Source organism: Dendropsophus ebraccatus, chromosome 15 (assembly GCF_027789765.1).
Source record: "Dendropsophus ebraccatus isolate aDenEbr1 chromosome 15, aDenEbr1.pat, whole genome shotgun sequence".
NCBI classification, from domain to species: Eukaryota; Metazoa; Chordata; class Amphibia; order Anura; family Hylidae; genus Dendropsophus; species Dendropsophus ebraccatus.
The window spans coordinates 71,096,911-71,114,482 of record NC_091468.1 but is presented as its reverse complement, the minus strand read 5'-3'; the positions used below and the strand labels follow the sequence as shown (position 1 = coordinate 71,114,482).

At 42.2% G+C, this 17,572-nt stretch overlaps 1 protein-coding gene across 2 annotated transcripts in view; it reads left to right on the top strand.

The window, feature by feature from the left end:
- The window catches only part of WTAP (WT1 associated protein), a 39,910-nt gene that overhangs the window by 13,483 nt on the left and 8,855 nt on the right, over window positions 1-17,572 (top strand). The window contains exons 4-6 of one of the 2 annotated variants that reach the window (XR_011360322.1): window positions 24-82; window positions 4,573-4,700; window positions 9,971-10,741. Coding sequence is in view for 1 of the 2 variants with exons in the window: in XM_069955377.1 (XP_069811478.1) it covers window positions 24-82; window positions 4,573-4,700; window positions 9,971-10,149 (366 nt within the window). In the remaining variant the exon portion in view is untranslated. The remainder of the gene's footprint in view (window positions 1-23; window positions 83-4,572; window positions 4,701-9,970; window positions 10,742-17,572) is intronic. The other variant, XM_069955377.1, reaches the window with a different exon arrangement.

Here is a 17,572-nt window from a genome sequence, read left to right as displayed (position 1 = left end):
ATTTTTTGTTATCCTGTTTTTAGATGGAAGCAATATGAAGCTTATGTTCAAGCCCTTGAGAACAAATACACTGATCTGAACTGTAAGTGTTGTGGAAAATTACTGAAAATGTTTTCCTGTTTCATTATAAGGGCTTTTTTTTACATTACAGAAGAACTTCTTGCTTATTTTTTATGTTTGCTTTAAAAGTAGGTTTACAGGCAAAAAGAATACCACCTGTACTGCCTCCCCATGCTGTAAAACATTAACAGAGAGCCTGCTTACCTCCCTCGCTGCTTCAGCTGTAAGATTCTTCTCATGTTGTCCCTCTCAGCTTTGTGATTGGCTGACTGCAATGTTATCAGAAGCTGGAAGAATGGAAGCACAGCTGAGGCTAGGTTCACACTGCGTTATTGCAATCCATTTTTATTTTTTTTTTAACTAATGCATTTGTGTGCATCCGTTTTTCCATTGACTTCTATTATTAAAAAAAAAAGGATCAAAACAGATCTGTTTTTTTTTTTATTGACTGACACAAAAGTAGTGCCAACACTACTTTTGTGTCCGTTAAAAAAAACAAAAAACTAATCCGTTTCGATCCGTTATTTTTTATAACGGAAGTCATTGAAAAAACGGATGCATACAAATGTATCCGTTTTTCATTCTTTTTTGCAAAAAAAGATTGCAAAAACACAGTGTGAACCTAGCCTATGATTGGAAGATCTCGCGGCAGGAGGAGATAAGTTATTATTTCGTTGCATGGGGAGACAGCACAGAAAATTTGCATAGAAAAACCCTTTTAAAATTTTATATGTACTTTTTAATTTTTACAGATTTTTCTGTGCAAATACATTTTAATTAGACCTAACTAGACATCAACACTAGAGATAAGCGAATCTGGTTCGAATCCATCCGAACCCGATCGTTCGGCATTTTGTTAGCGGGGGCTGCTGAACTTGTATAAAGCTCTTAGGTTGTCTGGAAAACATAGATTTAGCCAATGACTATATCCATCTTTTCCACATAGCCTTAGGGCTTTATCCAACTTCAGCAGCCACCACTAACGCTAATCACATGCCGAAAGTTCCTGTTCGGATGGACTGCAGCATGCTCGAGGTTCGCTCATCTCTAATCAACACCTGTTAAAAGCTTACCACTGGAAGCTGCTCGTTTGTGCCTTGTTGCTGCTGCCATCTCACACCTGTGTTCTATAGTATCGCATTTAAATATGGATGGTGTTGGGTGTAGAATCCATAACAATACTGAATCTAAAATCTGAATAATGTGGGTCCCACCTCTGGGTCTCACACTTCAGTAAAGGACAGGGGTTCCCTCTATTCTACTTAGTAAAATAGCTGCTGCATCATGAACTAATGAATTAGTGACCACTTCTCTCTACATTCAGTGCCATTAGAGTCCTACAGCTGAGTGGTCTGCAGGTGCCAAAATGATTTTTTTATTTGTAGATACAGGGGGTATGAAGCTCTAAAAAAACATTATATTTTCTATATATTAACAGGGTTACCCTCTATCCACAATGGTTAACTGTCTGTTTGCTTTGCCTGCTGCTAGGGCACAGTAAGTGCAGCCCTAACAGCAGCCTGTGTCTGAAATGTAGAGCATGATGTATTGGTATACGGTAAGTTATAAAATGGTTATCCCTTATTGGGAGAAAGGAAAATAATTTTTAATAATTGCATGTATTAAAAAAAAGTCATTAGGTATCTGCACGTCCACAATGATCTGAATAATTATTTTTAGAGATCAGCGACTCAAAGCGATTCATTTGATCTGCGTCCGCTCATCAAGCAGCCGGCCTTTCAGCGCTGCTCCGCTCCCTGCCACTTCTCCCAGGATGCTGGGAAAAGCTGGATCCAATCCAAGGAAACTTCTGCTAGTTTCCCAGGATTGGATCTAGCTTTTCCCTGGCACCCAGAGTGGAGCAGAGATGAAAGGCCGGCTGCTTGATGAGCGGACGCAGATCAAACAAAGTGCTTTGCTTCGTGGAGATGAGAAATTCACTAATCTCTAATCATTTTAATTGGTTATTTAAGGTTTACCATGAGCCGTATAAAGACTAAGAATGCTTTTTGTTTTAAAAAAAAAAAAAAAAAAAAAAAGAATGAATGTTACCTATGCAATTTTTGTAATTTAAAACCAAACTAAAAATGTATAATTCTGCAGCATAAAACAAGGCCTCATACAGCCACTTCAGTAAAGTTTTGGCTACTCTAACACTGGGAGAAAATAATCAGCTGGTTGTCTTTTTCAGGCCTGTTCGTTAAAGGAGTATTCCACTTCCAATGAACTTAATATGTTGCTGCACTGGCGCAGCACATAATAAACAAGTCTATTCATACCTCTGTGCACATCTAAGATGCCCTTTGGTTCCATGCTGAACTATCTCGCCACCACTCTTGAGATCACTGAGATGGGGCTGCGCCGTGGCCATTGTTTGGCTGAACAGACTCTTGCTGCCAGACAAGTCCGTCTCTAAAGTGGAGGTAGTATTGTTCAGCTTGGGACTAAAGATGATGTAGAAGGACACTGGAGGAGCATGGAGAGGAACGAATTGCTTATTTATGTTCTGCACCTGGTCAGCAATGCAATAAAAGTTAATTTTGAGAGTTAAAGAATAAAGGGGTTGTTTGGCCAGTAATTTTCTGTCATGAGTGGCCTGAGCTGCAGGGAATGTAATAGAACAGTAGACTTAGGCTGGATTCCGCGTTAGCTCCACGAAACATGGACGGTGAATCCCTGTACTGGAGTAAAGCTGATGTTTGAGACTGAGCACTCGGGACACTGGTGGTGGGATGGATTAGTATCCAGCCATATGTTTCCTAGAACCCTGGCCACACACAGAAAAAAATCTGTTCCTGAAGTCTCAATTACTCTCAGCATTTTAAACCACTGACAGTATAAGGGTGCGTTCACACCTACAGGATCTGCAGCTGATTTTCTGCAGCAGATTTCAGTTAAATAACTGAACACAGCATCAAATCTGATGCTGTGTTCAGTTATTTAACTGAAATCTGCTGCAGAAAATCAGCTGCAGATCCTGTAGGTGTGAACGCACCATAAGGGTACAAACCCACACACCGTATACACAGCAGATACGCAACAAATAAGCATCAAATACGCAGCAGATTTGTTGGTACAGATTTGATGCTGTGTTCAGTTACTTAAATCTAATCTGCTGCGTGTTTGCTGCGTATCGCAGCAGTAAATACGCTGCATATACGGTGTGTGGGTTTATACCCTAAAACAGTTTTTACTTTTTATTTGTGTAAATCACCTTTTTCAGTACAGCCAAACAGCCCCATCCTATTCTCTGTCCAGTAGGGAGTTCTCTCCATCAACCTGCAGGATACTGGAATGTGATTGACCGCTAAAGAACATATTATGCTGCTTTACACCATAGTAACTAATGTTTGGTATTGCCTATGGTGTTCATAGACTTTTGTGTAGCCACTGAAAGATTGAGAACATTTTATATAGCCAGCAACCCAGTTTTTATGCAGATGTCACTTCCAGAGATCATTTGGTGGTTAAAGGAGAAGTCTGGCAAAAATTGTTATTAAAGTATTATATTTCCCCCCAAATGTTATACAAATCACCAATATACACTTATTACAGGAAATGCTTAAAGTGCTTTTTTTCCCCCTGCACTTACTACTGCATCAAGGCCTCACTTCCTCAATAACATGGAGATGTCACGACCCGACTCCCAGAGCTGTGCGGGCTGTGGCTGCTGGAGAGGATGATGGCAGGGGGATGCTCAGTGTCCCTCCAGTGTCATGTGTCCCTCTGCCATCATCCTCTCCAGCAGCCACAGCCCACACAGCTCTGGGAGTCTGGTCGTGACATCACCATGTTATCCAGGAAGTGTCATCACCATGTTATCCAGGAAGTAAAGCCTTGATGCAGTAGTAAGTGCAGGGAAAAAAGCACTTTATAAGTATTTCCTGTAATAAGTGTATATTGGGGATTTGTATAACTTTTGGGGGGCAATACAATACTTTAATAAAAATTTTTGCTGGACTTCTCCTTCAATTTTTACAGGCTTTAGCACAGTGTGTCCGTAAGCTTGTTCTCCAAGCTTCATGACTGAATGAATAGTACAGTGCAGCTGCAAATTCCTATTTTCTGCAGGGTTCCAGATTCACAGTGTGGCTTTATGATAGTTCTCTTTCATGATTGCTGCAAATTTTTACAACTATAACACTGCTCTTATATCCAGATATCGGCCCATACTGTAGCATAATAAGCTGATCTTACAGCTAAATTGTTAGATTTGTCCTCTTTCCTTTTATACAGTATCAGTGTCGTTCCTGTCACTAAGTGTTCGGGTTGCTCAGCAGTGTTCATTATTTTCATCTTCTAGAAAGAAAACCCATTTGATAGGTGCAAGTTGTTTTAGTATACAGTATTTTCAGGTTGTTGGCCAATTATAGAAATTATCCTCTGAGAGTTTGGTATTGACCAGAAGTATTCTATTTTAGCATTTGCTTTGCACACGTTACGGTTTTATTTTTATATTTTTATACGGTAAAAGTTACAGCAGTCTTATGTTTTTGGAACTTCTGTCTGCAGCTAATGATGTGACTGGACTTAGAGAATCTGAAGAAAAACTAAAACAGCAGCAGCAAGAGTCTGCCAGAAGGGAGAACATATTGGTGATGAGACTGGCCACTAAGGAGCAGGAGATGCAGGAATGCACGGTTAGTTCTCAGTTTATTATTATTATTATTATTATTATTATTATTATTATTGCATAAATAATGGGAAGAAAATACATTATGTTCTGACTATTAAAGGGGTACTTTGGCTTTGGAAAACCTTTATATATTGCTGCAGTTATATAGAAAATAATAAAAGATGCTATTCTTACCTCACCCCGCTTCCCTGGTGTCGTCCTGTGGCGTATTCGGCTCAACTGCTGAACGCTCTTGACGCCATTTCCAGCACTGACCTGTCTTGGACCTGAAGATGCCACAGAAGGAAACCGTATACATTAAACATAAAGCAAACAGAGTAAACCTAGCAATATGCCACTTCTCTGTGTGCTTCCGGAATGGAATCAGTGCAGATTTCTCCTGTTGTAAAATTCTCACACAAATCTTATGGGTTCAGGCTTGGATTTTATAGTGGCTGACCCCATAAAAGAAAAAATGTTCAGTGTACAGTACTAGTAAATGTCCGCACTGCACTATGGAGGACACAGAGGGAGGGGCACTGTCACATGCTTCTCGGTGCTTGGCCGCCATATGGACAGAACCAACACAGAGCAGGTATCAGCCTGGAGAAGGGGTGTCTGATTTTACCTCTATGGGGTACACCGAGTGCTCATGTCAGTAAGTGCAGTGAGTACACTTTCTAATATTGTACACTGAGCAGTTTAGCTATAAAGTGGCCAAACTCTTTTAAGGGTGAGTTCACATGTACAGGATTTGACACAGATTTGCTTTGAATCTGCAACTTCAAATCTGCTGCTGATCCTGTACGTGTGAACTCAACCTAAGGCTGCGTTCACACATAACAGATTCATAGCGGGTTTCTCACTGCGAATTTGCAGCGAGACTTGCTGCGGATCCCTGCCCAGTACACCCTATGGGCAGACAAACTTGCAGCAAGATGCACATCCCGCTGCGAGTATGTCCACAGCCCGCCCCTTTAACACCGACCACCCACCCACCCCCGGCTTCCGGAGCGTATGCTTCACCTGGTACCCGCTCCGGCTTGCTTCGGGGGTTCCCGGCACGTGCCGCTCGGCCAATCAGTGCGCTGCCCCACCTCAGTGCACTGATTGGCTGAGGGGGACATGAACACACCAGGAGCCCCAAAGCAAGCTGGAGCGGGGACCAGGTGATGTATATGCTCCGGGGTTTACCGGGGCGGCCTGCGGACATACTTGCAGCAGGATGCAGGATCCCGTTGCGAGTTTGTGTGCCCATTGGGTGTACTGGGCAGGGATCCGCTGCGAATCTGTTACGTGTGAATGCAGCCTAAGGCCTAAGATTTACATTGCTCTATTGCAACTAAAGTATAACAATATAAGATGAAGTTAAACTTTGCTAATTGATCTGATTACAAATATCCTGCTATATCCGTTTAGCTCCTGTGTCTCCATGGTCAGAGACTGCATATAAAGTGTGTTTGTGGTTTTAGTCTACCCCAGTCCCCCTGAATTTACAGCAAACACAACAGAATTACAGTGTAAGGTACCAGGCATAAAGTATGTTTATACAAATCAGAGAGCTACACACTGCAAAAACAGCAGCAACATGTCATTTGCAGGTTTTAGTAGCAAACATTATCAAGGAACTTTCCTGTACTGAATTTAATGTCACCTTACTGCTTCATGTACATATTAGTCTGGTTTAAAATGCCAAGAGTTAAATGGTTATTCCCACCTCGACTAATATAGTTAAACTGTTAAAGGGAACCTGTCACCCCCCGTGCCGGGGTGACAGGCTCCCGACCCCCCGCTACAGCACCCTATAATCACCTGATCCCGCTGCTGGATCCGGTCGGGTCACGGAGATCTCAGCCGCTGCAGCCCGGCGCGCACGCTGAGAGAGGAGTCCAACATTCATAGAGAATCACGGAGAGTCCAGCGCTCCGTCATTCTCTGAGTGTTGGACTCCTCTCTCAGCGCGCGCACCAGGCTGCATCGGCTGAGATCTCCGTGACCCGACCAGATCCAGAAGCGGGATCAGGCGAGTATAGGGGGCTGTAGCGGGGGGTCGGGAGCTTGTCACCCCGACACGGGGGGGGGGGGGGGGGGGTGACAGGTTCCCTTTAAGTAAAATATTTTTTTTTTTTGCAAAAATATCCCTTTTAGGAAGCTACTTTTTATTAATAAGACTGCTCTTTCGCTCCAATTGTTGACAGCTTGTTGTCTGGGTTACCAACCACTGCTCTGCCCTTAAAGCAGTGCTCTGGCTGGTGTGTGTGTGTGTGTATTATAAACTATAGCTATAGTATACATATTTATATGCAGCAAGTGTTTCATAGCAACCAGTCACAGCTCGGCTTTTATTTTACCAGGGATTGTGAATACTTGAAAGCTGAGCTGTGATTGGTTGCGATGTGTAACAAAGAGCATTCTTACTGTTAGACTGAATGATAAGTCTCTCGCCATGTCTCTTTACACCTACACTTTATAGTAACACCAAACCACTGTTCATAGAGCAGAGTAGTGGTCAATAACCTAGACAGATCTGTGGAGGCAGAATGGGTCCTTAAAAAACATACAAATATATCCGTGTATTTCCCATTAGGTTGTATTTTCACAAGGTTTGGATAAACGTTGATACACTTTACAAATGGCGTTTTTCACCTCTTGGGGGGAGAATGTCTGGATGATTTTTAAATTTCCAGTGCGGCATTCTTTTATTTATAAATAATAATAAAAGAATATAAAAAATTTTAAATAAACTTTATTTAAGACAGTTGTGAGATTTTTAGTTTGTTTTAACCTGGCTTTATAACTAACACTTCAATGCATGCTTTCTGAGTGGCCTACTGCTTCCCACTGTCAACTTATACCTGTCACAGACCTTACTGTATCTCTTTACGCTTCTTTTCTACCTTTTACCTCACTTGATCAGAACTGACAGCATTATAGGGATCTACCATGCTGTCAGTTTGTCATTAGAGCTGTGGACAGAACAGGGCTTGCATCCATAATGTAGAGGCAGATGTATGTGTCCTTTATGTATAATTGACGTTATACCTAATATCCACTCTCTATGGGATGCAGTAAGGTTTAAGATATTACAAAGCCTCTGTAGCAAAAAAAAATATATATATATATATATATATATATATATATATATATATATATATATATATATATATATATAACATATTTTGTGTATGTATGTGTATATATAATTTCTCTGTCCTCAAGCATATACAAAACCAGAGAGAGGCATATGTAGATGTCAAATTAAAGGGTATGTCCAGGCTTAAAAAACCTTGGCCATTTGCACCACGCCTATCCGCAGTTTGAGTGCAGTATTGTAGTTCTGCGGAAGTGAATAGACATTAATATATATTTATTCATCTCCATTCACTTTAGTGGAACAGCCAAACCACATCCAAACTGAGTTAGATAGGTGTTGCTTTATTATTTTTTATTAGAAGAAAATGGCAAAGTGCTTTACCTCTCCACACTGCCCTGGTGTCCTACTGTGGTGTCTCTAGGTGCTGCAGCAGTCCGCACTGCCGAAACTTGTCCAGGCCTGCTCAGCCAATCACTAGGGCCTATTACACCAACAGATTATCTGACAGATTTTTTTTTGAGCCAAAGCCAGGAACAGGCTATAATCAGAGAACAGGTAATAAAGAAAAGGCTGAGATTTCTCCTTTTCAAATCCATTCCTGGATCCATTTGGCTTTAAAAAAAAGTCAGATTATCTGTTGGTGTAATAGGGCCTAAGACGGGACAGCGCCAAAGCCAGTGATTGGCTGTCAATGCCGAGATGAAGACTCTGAAGTGGCTGCAGTCAGCGGGGGCACTGGGGAGTTCAGAGAGGTTTGTTTTATGTAAGGATGGCAACAAGGTTTATAATGCTTTAATATCCGCTGCTATGCCCTTTATCTGGTTTGGTAGATGCTTAAAGGGAATCTGTCAGCTGCAATTGAATTCCAAACTGCTGACACTGTTAATTAGCTATTAGGTCAGTAAGATACATGGTACTTTTCATATATCTGTGCCTCTGCAGATGCTTTTTATATATGAGAAAAGTCAAAGATGTGTTCCCAAGCTCCTGAAGTTCAGCAAGCTGTCTCACCTCCTCCCTCCCATCCCTGACACTGCTGGGACTCAGCTTCCAGGTGTCAGTCAAGCAGGGTGGGGGCAGAGAGGAAAGGTACCATGTGTCCCCTTGTCCTAACAGCATCTGACAGTGTCAGTAGTTTAAAACATGCATTACAGTTGATAGAATCCCTTTAAGACTCTGGAAAGGGTGTGTTATTTTCTTGCAGGGGTAGCCAATTTTACTTGACACTCGAGATATGTTCTTTCTGGAGGAAATAGGCTTTTGCATTGCAAGTTAAAGGGAACCTGTCAACGCGGATGTCCCCCCCACTCCTGGAGCTGGTCCTGGGACGAAGATATCAGCACCCAAAGCCGTGCGCGCACGCTGCAGAGATGAGTCCGGTGCCCATAGAGAATGACGGCTCCAGTCATTTTCTATGGGCATTGGACTCATCTCAGGTAATTTGCATACAGTGCACGCACGGGTTCGGGTGCTGATATCTTCGTTCCGGGACCGGCTCTAGGGTAAGTATCCAGCGGCTGCACCAGGGGGTCGGGTGGGCTCTCTGCCCGGGTCCACGGTGACAGGTTCCCTTGAAAGTGACACTGTCCCCCCTATTTGCAGTCTGACTGCTCTCCACAGGTGTAAAGGGTAAATGTTACAGCTTTCATTACTTATTTTATATCACACTCATGGTGCTTGTTCTGGTAAAAAGCCGTTTTTATTACCTGTGGATTGGTATATGTGGGCGGGGCCTCGCAGCCTATGTGCAACATGGCTCCACCCCTAGCACCACTTAGCTCCGCCCCCATCCGTGACGTCATCACCGCATAGGCCCCGCAAAATGCAAATAGGGGGTGACAGTGTCACTTTAAAATTACAATAGCGTTTTATGTTTACAATTGAAACCAGTGGATGCCTGAGAGTCTCTAGAACAGAGTTAGGTGGCCATTTTCCATTAATGTCCTTTATTGAGTACGGACCTGATAAGTTGTCACAGAATCTTCTATTTTGGGAATAAATTAGTATCACATTCAGGTAACAAATGTGCAAAGAAACTTCAGCAGATGCTTTGTAATGAGAAAAAATGGCCTTTCTCTTCTGCAAGGATTACTAAGCCACATTTACCAAGTGGTAACACAGGGTGACAACTGTCTGAACTTGAGATGTTTTCCTCCTTGCCTGACAAGCTGGTAATTGTTTCTATTGGCTCCTCTGTCCAGAACCAGATTCAGCATCTCAAGCAAGTCCAGCAGCCAAGTGTTGCCCAGCTGAGAACAACTATGGTTGACCCAGCCATCAACTTGTTTTTCCTCAAAATGAAAGGCGAACTGGAACAGACTAAAGACAAACTGGAACAAGCTCAAAATGAACTGAGTGCCTGGAAATTTACGCCTGATAGGTAAACAAACCAAATACTCCCCAGTCAAGACTTCCCTGACAATCTCACTGCGAGAGTGCTATGGTGGGATGGCCAAGTACTCGTTTTGCACACCAAGACTCTGACTCTGTGAGCCAAAACAGCCACTTTCTTACATTGTCCAGCTTGTAATGCTTAATGTAAAACTTATCAGATGAACCTTGTATTTCAGCTTTTTATTTTCCTCCCTTCATTTGCTTCAGAGGCCTGAGAGCATCGCATTATTCCGAAGAAGAGGCCGCATCCGGCAGTGTCCCCGTTTTCTAGAACACTTAGACACTTGCAAACATTGTTCTGATTGAAGAAAATACAGGCAGAAAAAGAAGTCTGGCACATTGTGTCAGTGTCCTTTTATGGAGGAGAGAACTTAGATTTTTATTTTTTTTATTTATTTATTTTTTCCGTTTGTCATAAACCATGTAATTGAACATGTAAAATTCCCGTAAAGGTGGAATGTTCATTGCTCTTTACATTGAGCCTAGTGACTTAGACGTTTTAAGTCCGCATATTCTCAAATAAGACTTTGGACTTCATGATTGTTCAATGAACTGCTGAGCCCAATCTCAAACTTAAGGTGATTTTTGTTTTCAAAGGGGTTGCTTGTTAATAGACGTGGACACTGTACCCTGACACCAGAGTAGTCTTTGCTTTTCAACAACCAGCTACCATTCATTGTGCCTGTGCACGTGGCCGCTGTTTGTTTTAAGGACACTTCTCTGATGTGCAGAATTTCTATGGGTAGAAGAAAATACTGTTGATCTATAAAGAGGAGGTGTTTTATGCACCTTCATGTGCAATGATCCTGGCTTAGGAGTCCTAATGGTGTGCAGCTAAGGTGCTGTTGTGAAGGTTAGAAAGTAACTTTTAGCAAAACAAAAAAAGAAAACACAATCTGATTAGATCACCTGAAAAACACAGCATAATTTTTTTCTATTTATATTTAGGTTGCTGGTATTACTATCACATGCATTTTCTTTACATGTTTTAATACAGCTGCTTTTTTTTATTTTATTTTTATTTTGTGAGTTCTACTTCAGATGCGGCCAAGAGTGACAATATGCAAAAAATGCAGTTTGTTTGCCATTTTATTTTACGTTTTCCTTGGATGAGAGATACTTTTTTTCATTCCATTATCAGGAATGTTTGTTTAGGCATTTTATGGTCTAATATCTTCTGTGAAGGTCTCGGTTACTTAAAATCACTGTTTCCCTCTTCATTATATTAACAGGTATTAATTTTCGTTATGTGGTGTTTTTTTTTCTAATACCCTCTCGGTTATAAAATAGCACATGAAACCTTTTCAATTTTAAACGTGTACTTCAAATAATCAATGTTCATGATTTATTTTTGTTTTGTTTGGAGGGGGTATAAACCAGGTAAGATCTACTTTATCATTTAGACACAGTCTCTGATCATATGTTTATCTAAATGTCTAGGTATATGTTTTGCTGGTCAAAATTAGGAACACACCACTCCTATGGGAGTAGTATGGAGACTTGCATCATTGGTTGAAATGCAGTATACACTGTAAAGTCTTGAGAGGTCACATTTTCATTCAGCTTTTCACCATCTGGTGATATATAAAGCTATTGCACTGCTTGGCAGATAATTGTGGTAAAGTGTGTCCAGGACATGCAAAAAAGTGTGTTTCCAATATTAAAGATGCACCTTGCTGTAAGTTGCTCAATCTACATTGCACTAAATTCACAGGTACAGTAAAACCTGTCAGCCGCTGATTAACGTTTTAAAGAAGTCCAGTGTCTGCATAGTACTGCTAACCTGATATTTTTTTTTTTTTTTTTTTAATTGGTGTCTATTGTAGATTATATGTTGACCAACCCCTGGTCATTGGCTTCTTCATAAACATACCTGCTATGTGGCAACGAATGTGTGAGGGACTGATAAGCAGCTGTCCGACACAGCGCCTCTAACATCTATATCTGGTATCCTCTTTTTTTTCCACCCGAAGACGTATACCTGGGGTTTCAACAATACCAACTATACTATTAGCAGATACCACCAGGGTTGATGAGTAACGCCAGCTTTCAGTAACATAAGTTATCTGTAAATGGGCATCTTGTTTACGATAGAAATTATCCACCAGTGTGATGATTAAGTAAATGTTCGCCTGCTTCCCTAAATTAATACATTTAACCAAGGTAAACCTGCATGTATACTGGGAAAGATGGGTGTCAGCAGAACAATTGTTTGGCCACAACTATCTTAAAGGGGATATCCACATAAGAGCAAGAAATAAAATGCTAGCTGGTCTTACTCACCAAGTCCCTCTGAGTATTTTGAGCCATCTCCCGCCTTTCTAGCTGCTGCCAATCCTGAGTTACAAGTTTTTTCTAAAAGCCTATCTATATCCAAGATGGGAAATTAACTTTCCCATCATGCATCTCCCTGATTGGTCCATTTGCATATTTGCCCCCTTAGCTTTCTTTCCTGCCCACTGCTGTTATTACTATTGCACAGTAACCACAGGACTTTTTTTTTTTTTTTAGTTTTTTTTCTTCTGATTTTGCATCACATCACCCCAGTATGTATTCCATGAGCAGAGCAGACGCGGGCATGGTATAGCTGTGTGGTGTAATGTAGGTTTAGATCTTTGCTTGCTGACGCTCCATCCAGACTCTTAAAGCGACTCTGTACCCACAATCTGACCCCCCCACAAAACCACTCGTACCTTCGGATAGCTGCTTTTAATCCAAGATCTGTCCTTGGGTTCGTTCGGCAGGTGATGCAGTTATTGTCCTAAACAACTTTTAAACTGGCAGCCCTGTGCCCAATGGCAGTGGCTTAGATTGTGTATGTATTAGGCTGGCACAACCTCTCTGTCCCTCCTCATCATTAGGAATGCTCCAGGCAGATTGCCTCTTATGCATCAGCTGTTGGAATACTGAACATGGGCTGGATCGTTAGGCACCTGTGCAGTGTTCAGACAGGAGAAAATGTTCCAGGGGCATTCCTAATGATGAGGAGGGTGGGGGGAGGAGGGGCTGAGGGGTGGTGCAAAGTTAGGGCACAGATACTCTAAGCCCTGGGCACGAGGTTGCAAATTTAAAAGTTTGTTTTTTAGGACAATAACTGCATCACCTACCAAACGGACCCCAGGACAGATCTTTGATTAAAAGCAGCTATCCGAAGGTACAAGTGGTTTGGGGGGGGGTCAGATTGTAGATTGTGAGTCGCTTTAAGAACATCTAGAACACTTACAGTATACAGAGCTGTGACACAGACTGGTACGTCTGCATTCTCTAACAGTAAGCAGAGATAGAACAGTAACTTCATATTACAGAGACCTAGGCTCAGGGACACATGTAAGTCTATGAAAGCAGCACAGGTGCATGGAGATGCTGCGGATGTCTCCTGGGGGTTGGGTTACCAAGTCAATAGACAGCTAACCCAGCCCCCTGAGAGGAGATCTTATGTCCTCTGACTGCGAAGGGTGTGGTCAGAGTGGACCCAGAGTAGAGGATTTTAGATGTCCAGAGCAGATAAGACCGAGGAAAAACAAAACTGGAAAGGGTGCAAGGTACATTAGACGTTGGGTGGTATTGGTAGGGGGGATGATTAAGAATATTGTTTTTGATAACTCCGCTATGGTGAGGGGACGTATGCCGACGAAACCCATGCCCAGTTTTCAAATACTTTTGGGTTGTTAATGGAGGCACGGTCTGACAGGTAAACGGCAGTTTTACCTATAAAATAATGCAGCAGTTATTATGGATTGATAGTCTGTAATGCCACTGCAATGTCTGGAGAGCAAGGGGATTTATTTTTAACAAATATCCTATTGTAAATCCCTCTTTCAAAAGTAAGAGGGCTGAAAAAATAAATAAATAAATCTTAGAAAACCTCATTTATAGCCAAGTACCTTTCCACTACTACTTGTGGCCATACTGATTTTTGTTAGTCCCACAAATATCGTTTAAAATAGTGAGATGTTAAATTGATACTCCAGCGGAAAATAAACTTGTGCCAGAGATTCACTAATATTTAAAAATCGGCAGTCTTCCAGTACTTATCAGTTGCTGTATGTCCTGTAAGAAGTGGTGTATTCTTTCCAGTCGGACACAGTGCTCTCTGCTGCCACCTCTGTCCATGTCAGGAACTGTCCAGAGCAGCAGTAAATCCCCATAGAAAACCTCTCCTCCTTTCCAATCTGGAAAGAATACTCCACCTCCTGTGGGACATACAGCAGCTGATAAGTACTTGAAGACTTGATTTTTTGATTTTTTTCAAAAGGCGAAAATTTTTATTAAAGTATTGTATTGCCCCCCTAAAGTTATACAGAATACCAATATACACTTATTATGGGAAATGCTTATTAAGTGATTTTTTTCCCTGCACTTACTACTGCATCAAGGTTTTACTTTCTGGATAACATGATGTCACGACTCCCAGAGCTGTGCGGGCTGTGGCTGCTGGAGAGGATGATGACAGGGGGATGCTCAGTGTCCCCCCAGTGCCCTGTGTCCCTCTGCCATCATCCTCTCCAGCAGCCACAGCCCGCACAGCTCTGGGAGTCTGGTCGTGACATCACCATGTTATCCAGGAAGTGACATCACCATGTTATCCAGGAAGTGACATCACCATGTTATCCAGAAAGTGAAACCTTGATGCAGTAGTAAGTGCAGGGAAAAAGCACTATATAAGCATTTCCCGTAATAAGTGTATATTGGGGATTTGTATAACTTTTGGAAGGTAATAAAATACTTTAACCCCTTAAGGACAGAGCCAATTTCGTTTTTTCCTCCTTGTGCTTAAAAGGCCATAGCACTTGCATTTTTCCACCTAGAAACCCACATGAACCCTTATTTTTTGCGTCACTAATTGTACTTTGCAATGACAGGCTGAATTTTTGCATAAAGTACAATGCGAAACCAGAAAAAAATTCAAAGTGTGGTGAAATTGAAAAAACAAAAAAACGCATTTTGTTTATTTGGGGGAAATGTGTTTTTACGCCATTCGCCCTGGGGTAAGACTGACTTGTTATATATGTTCCTCAAGTCGTTACGATTACAATGATATATAACATGTATAACTTATATTGTATCTGATGGCCTGTAAAAAATTCAGACCATTGTCAACAAATATACGTCACTTAAAATCGCTCCATTCCCCGGCTTATAGCGCTTTTATCCTTTGGTCTATGGGGCTGTGTCAGGTGTCATTTTTTGCGCCATGATGTGTTCTTTCTATCGGTACCTTTTTGATCGCTTTTTATTACAATTTTTCTAGATTTGATGCGACCAAAAATTTGCAATTTTGCACTTTGGGATTTTTTGGCGCTTACGCCGTTTACCGTGCGAGATCAGGAATGTGATTAATAGTTCAGGCGATTACGCACGCGGCGATAGCAAACATGTTTATTTATTTACTTTTATTAATAACCTGGGAAAAGGGGGGTGATTCTGACTTTTATTAGGGGAGGGGGCTTTTTACTAATAACAATACTTTTTTTTTTTTTACTTTTACACTTATACTAGAAGCCCCCCTGGGGTTAGGGTTATTCCCCCCTGGCGGACTTCTAGTATAAGTGCTCTGATCTCTCATAGAGATCTCTGCAGCATAGATATGCTGCAGAGATCCATGAGATAGGCACTCGTTTACCTCCGGCTGCTGCATGGGACGGCGCCATCTTGGAGCGGTCCACGGCCGGCTTCAGTTACGGAGATCGCTCCTCCGGGATAACATCCCGGAGGAGCGATCTCCCCACTAGACACCAGGGATGACTGTGCGTCTGGTAATCGGATGCAGCTGTCAACTTTCACAGCTGCATCTGATTACTGTATTAGCGGGCACAGCGATCGGACCGTGCCTGCTAATACCTGCGGTCCCGGGCTACAAGCAGCACCCGGGACCGCCGTGGTTCAGAGCGGGGTCGCCGCGCGGCCCACGCTCTGAACGTCCCTAACGGCATCAGGGCGTAAATATACGCCCTATGTCGTTAAGGGGTTAATAAAAAATTTCACCGGACTTCTCCTTTTAACTAGAACTAAATCCATGTAACTTTGTGGCACCGGTTGATTTGAAAGATGTTGTTGTTGTTGTTTTGGTTTTTTTTGTTTTGCTGGAGTACTCCTTTTAAAGGGGTTATCCGGGATTGGCAAGTATTTCCTATATAGCTGTGGTCAAATAACGAATAGTAAACATCCTATGCTTACCTCCACGCTTTCCCCAGTGTCCTGGTGATGCCCCCTTCTGATTGCAGACACCTCACTTCCGTGACACACTCCTCAGGAGTGACTGCCTGCTCAGCCAATTATCTGTCAGTGGGATTCATAGGCACTCCAGATCAGTGTTTCTTAACTTCAGTCCTCCAGTACCCCTAACAGGTCATGTGGGGATACCTCTTACAGAGAACACCTTTGGTGATACCTGATGCACTGTGTATAATATCAAATACTAAGGAAATCCTCAAATCATGACCTGTCAGTGTCACTTTGGAACTGTGAAGTCAAGAAACACTGTTCTAGATAGATATAAATATATATATTTATTATATATATATATATATATATATATATATATATATATAAATTTATTTTTATTATATCATATGTGGGAACTCCAGTGGGTTGTGAAGGGATTATAAATGTTTTGGTTTTCCTGTTAGGCCCCGTTCACACTGAGCAAGAGGGTTGGAATTCCGCGGTGGAGCCCTCCATTGCAGAATCCCGCCATGCTCAGTGTCTCACTGTGAGTGAAGGAGAGGGCGCGCGCATGTCATCTCTCTTAAGCGGAGAGCTGCGGCAGCCAATTGCCGCGCTGCTTTCTTGTTCAGTGTGAACGGGGCCAAAGAAGTGACATGTCACAACTCTTAGCAGAGAGCGGCAGCAGCGGACAAGCACGCTCCCTCTTCTTCACTCAAAGCAGGACACTGAGCACGGCGGCGTCTAAGGGTGTGTTTACTCTGAGGAAAAGAGGCAGAGATTTCGGGCGGAATTCATAATTCCGAGGGGAGTCTGCTAGCCTGGGATTCTGCTCGGAATTTCTGCCTTTTTTTCCTTAGAGTGAATGCACCCTAACTCCTTCATCTTGACTTACAAGTTCAGAGCTCAGTTGGTGTTCAGGGTTTAAGTGGTCTCTGCAGCTTCAACCAACTTTTCAATATTTGTAAATTCTAATATATTTGTAAGTCACTTTTATTTCCCAAAAATGACTCCTTACCCCAGAAAAAAAGAAAAGGCGTTGGCCACCAGGGGTCTCTTTCCTAAAAACTGTGGAATTCCACCTCTGGCAGCATAGAGAAGGCAGGAGTAGTGGGAGTGGGGCTTATCAGGTGTTATACCTTGCTGTGGGAGCAAAGCCTGTCCCTGACTCCAGCAAGTCCTTCCCCCTTATCTGACCACTAGAAGAGTCATGTTGGCTCCTGTGTAGCTTTTAATCAATAGTG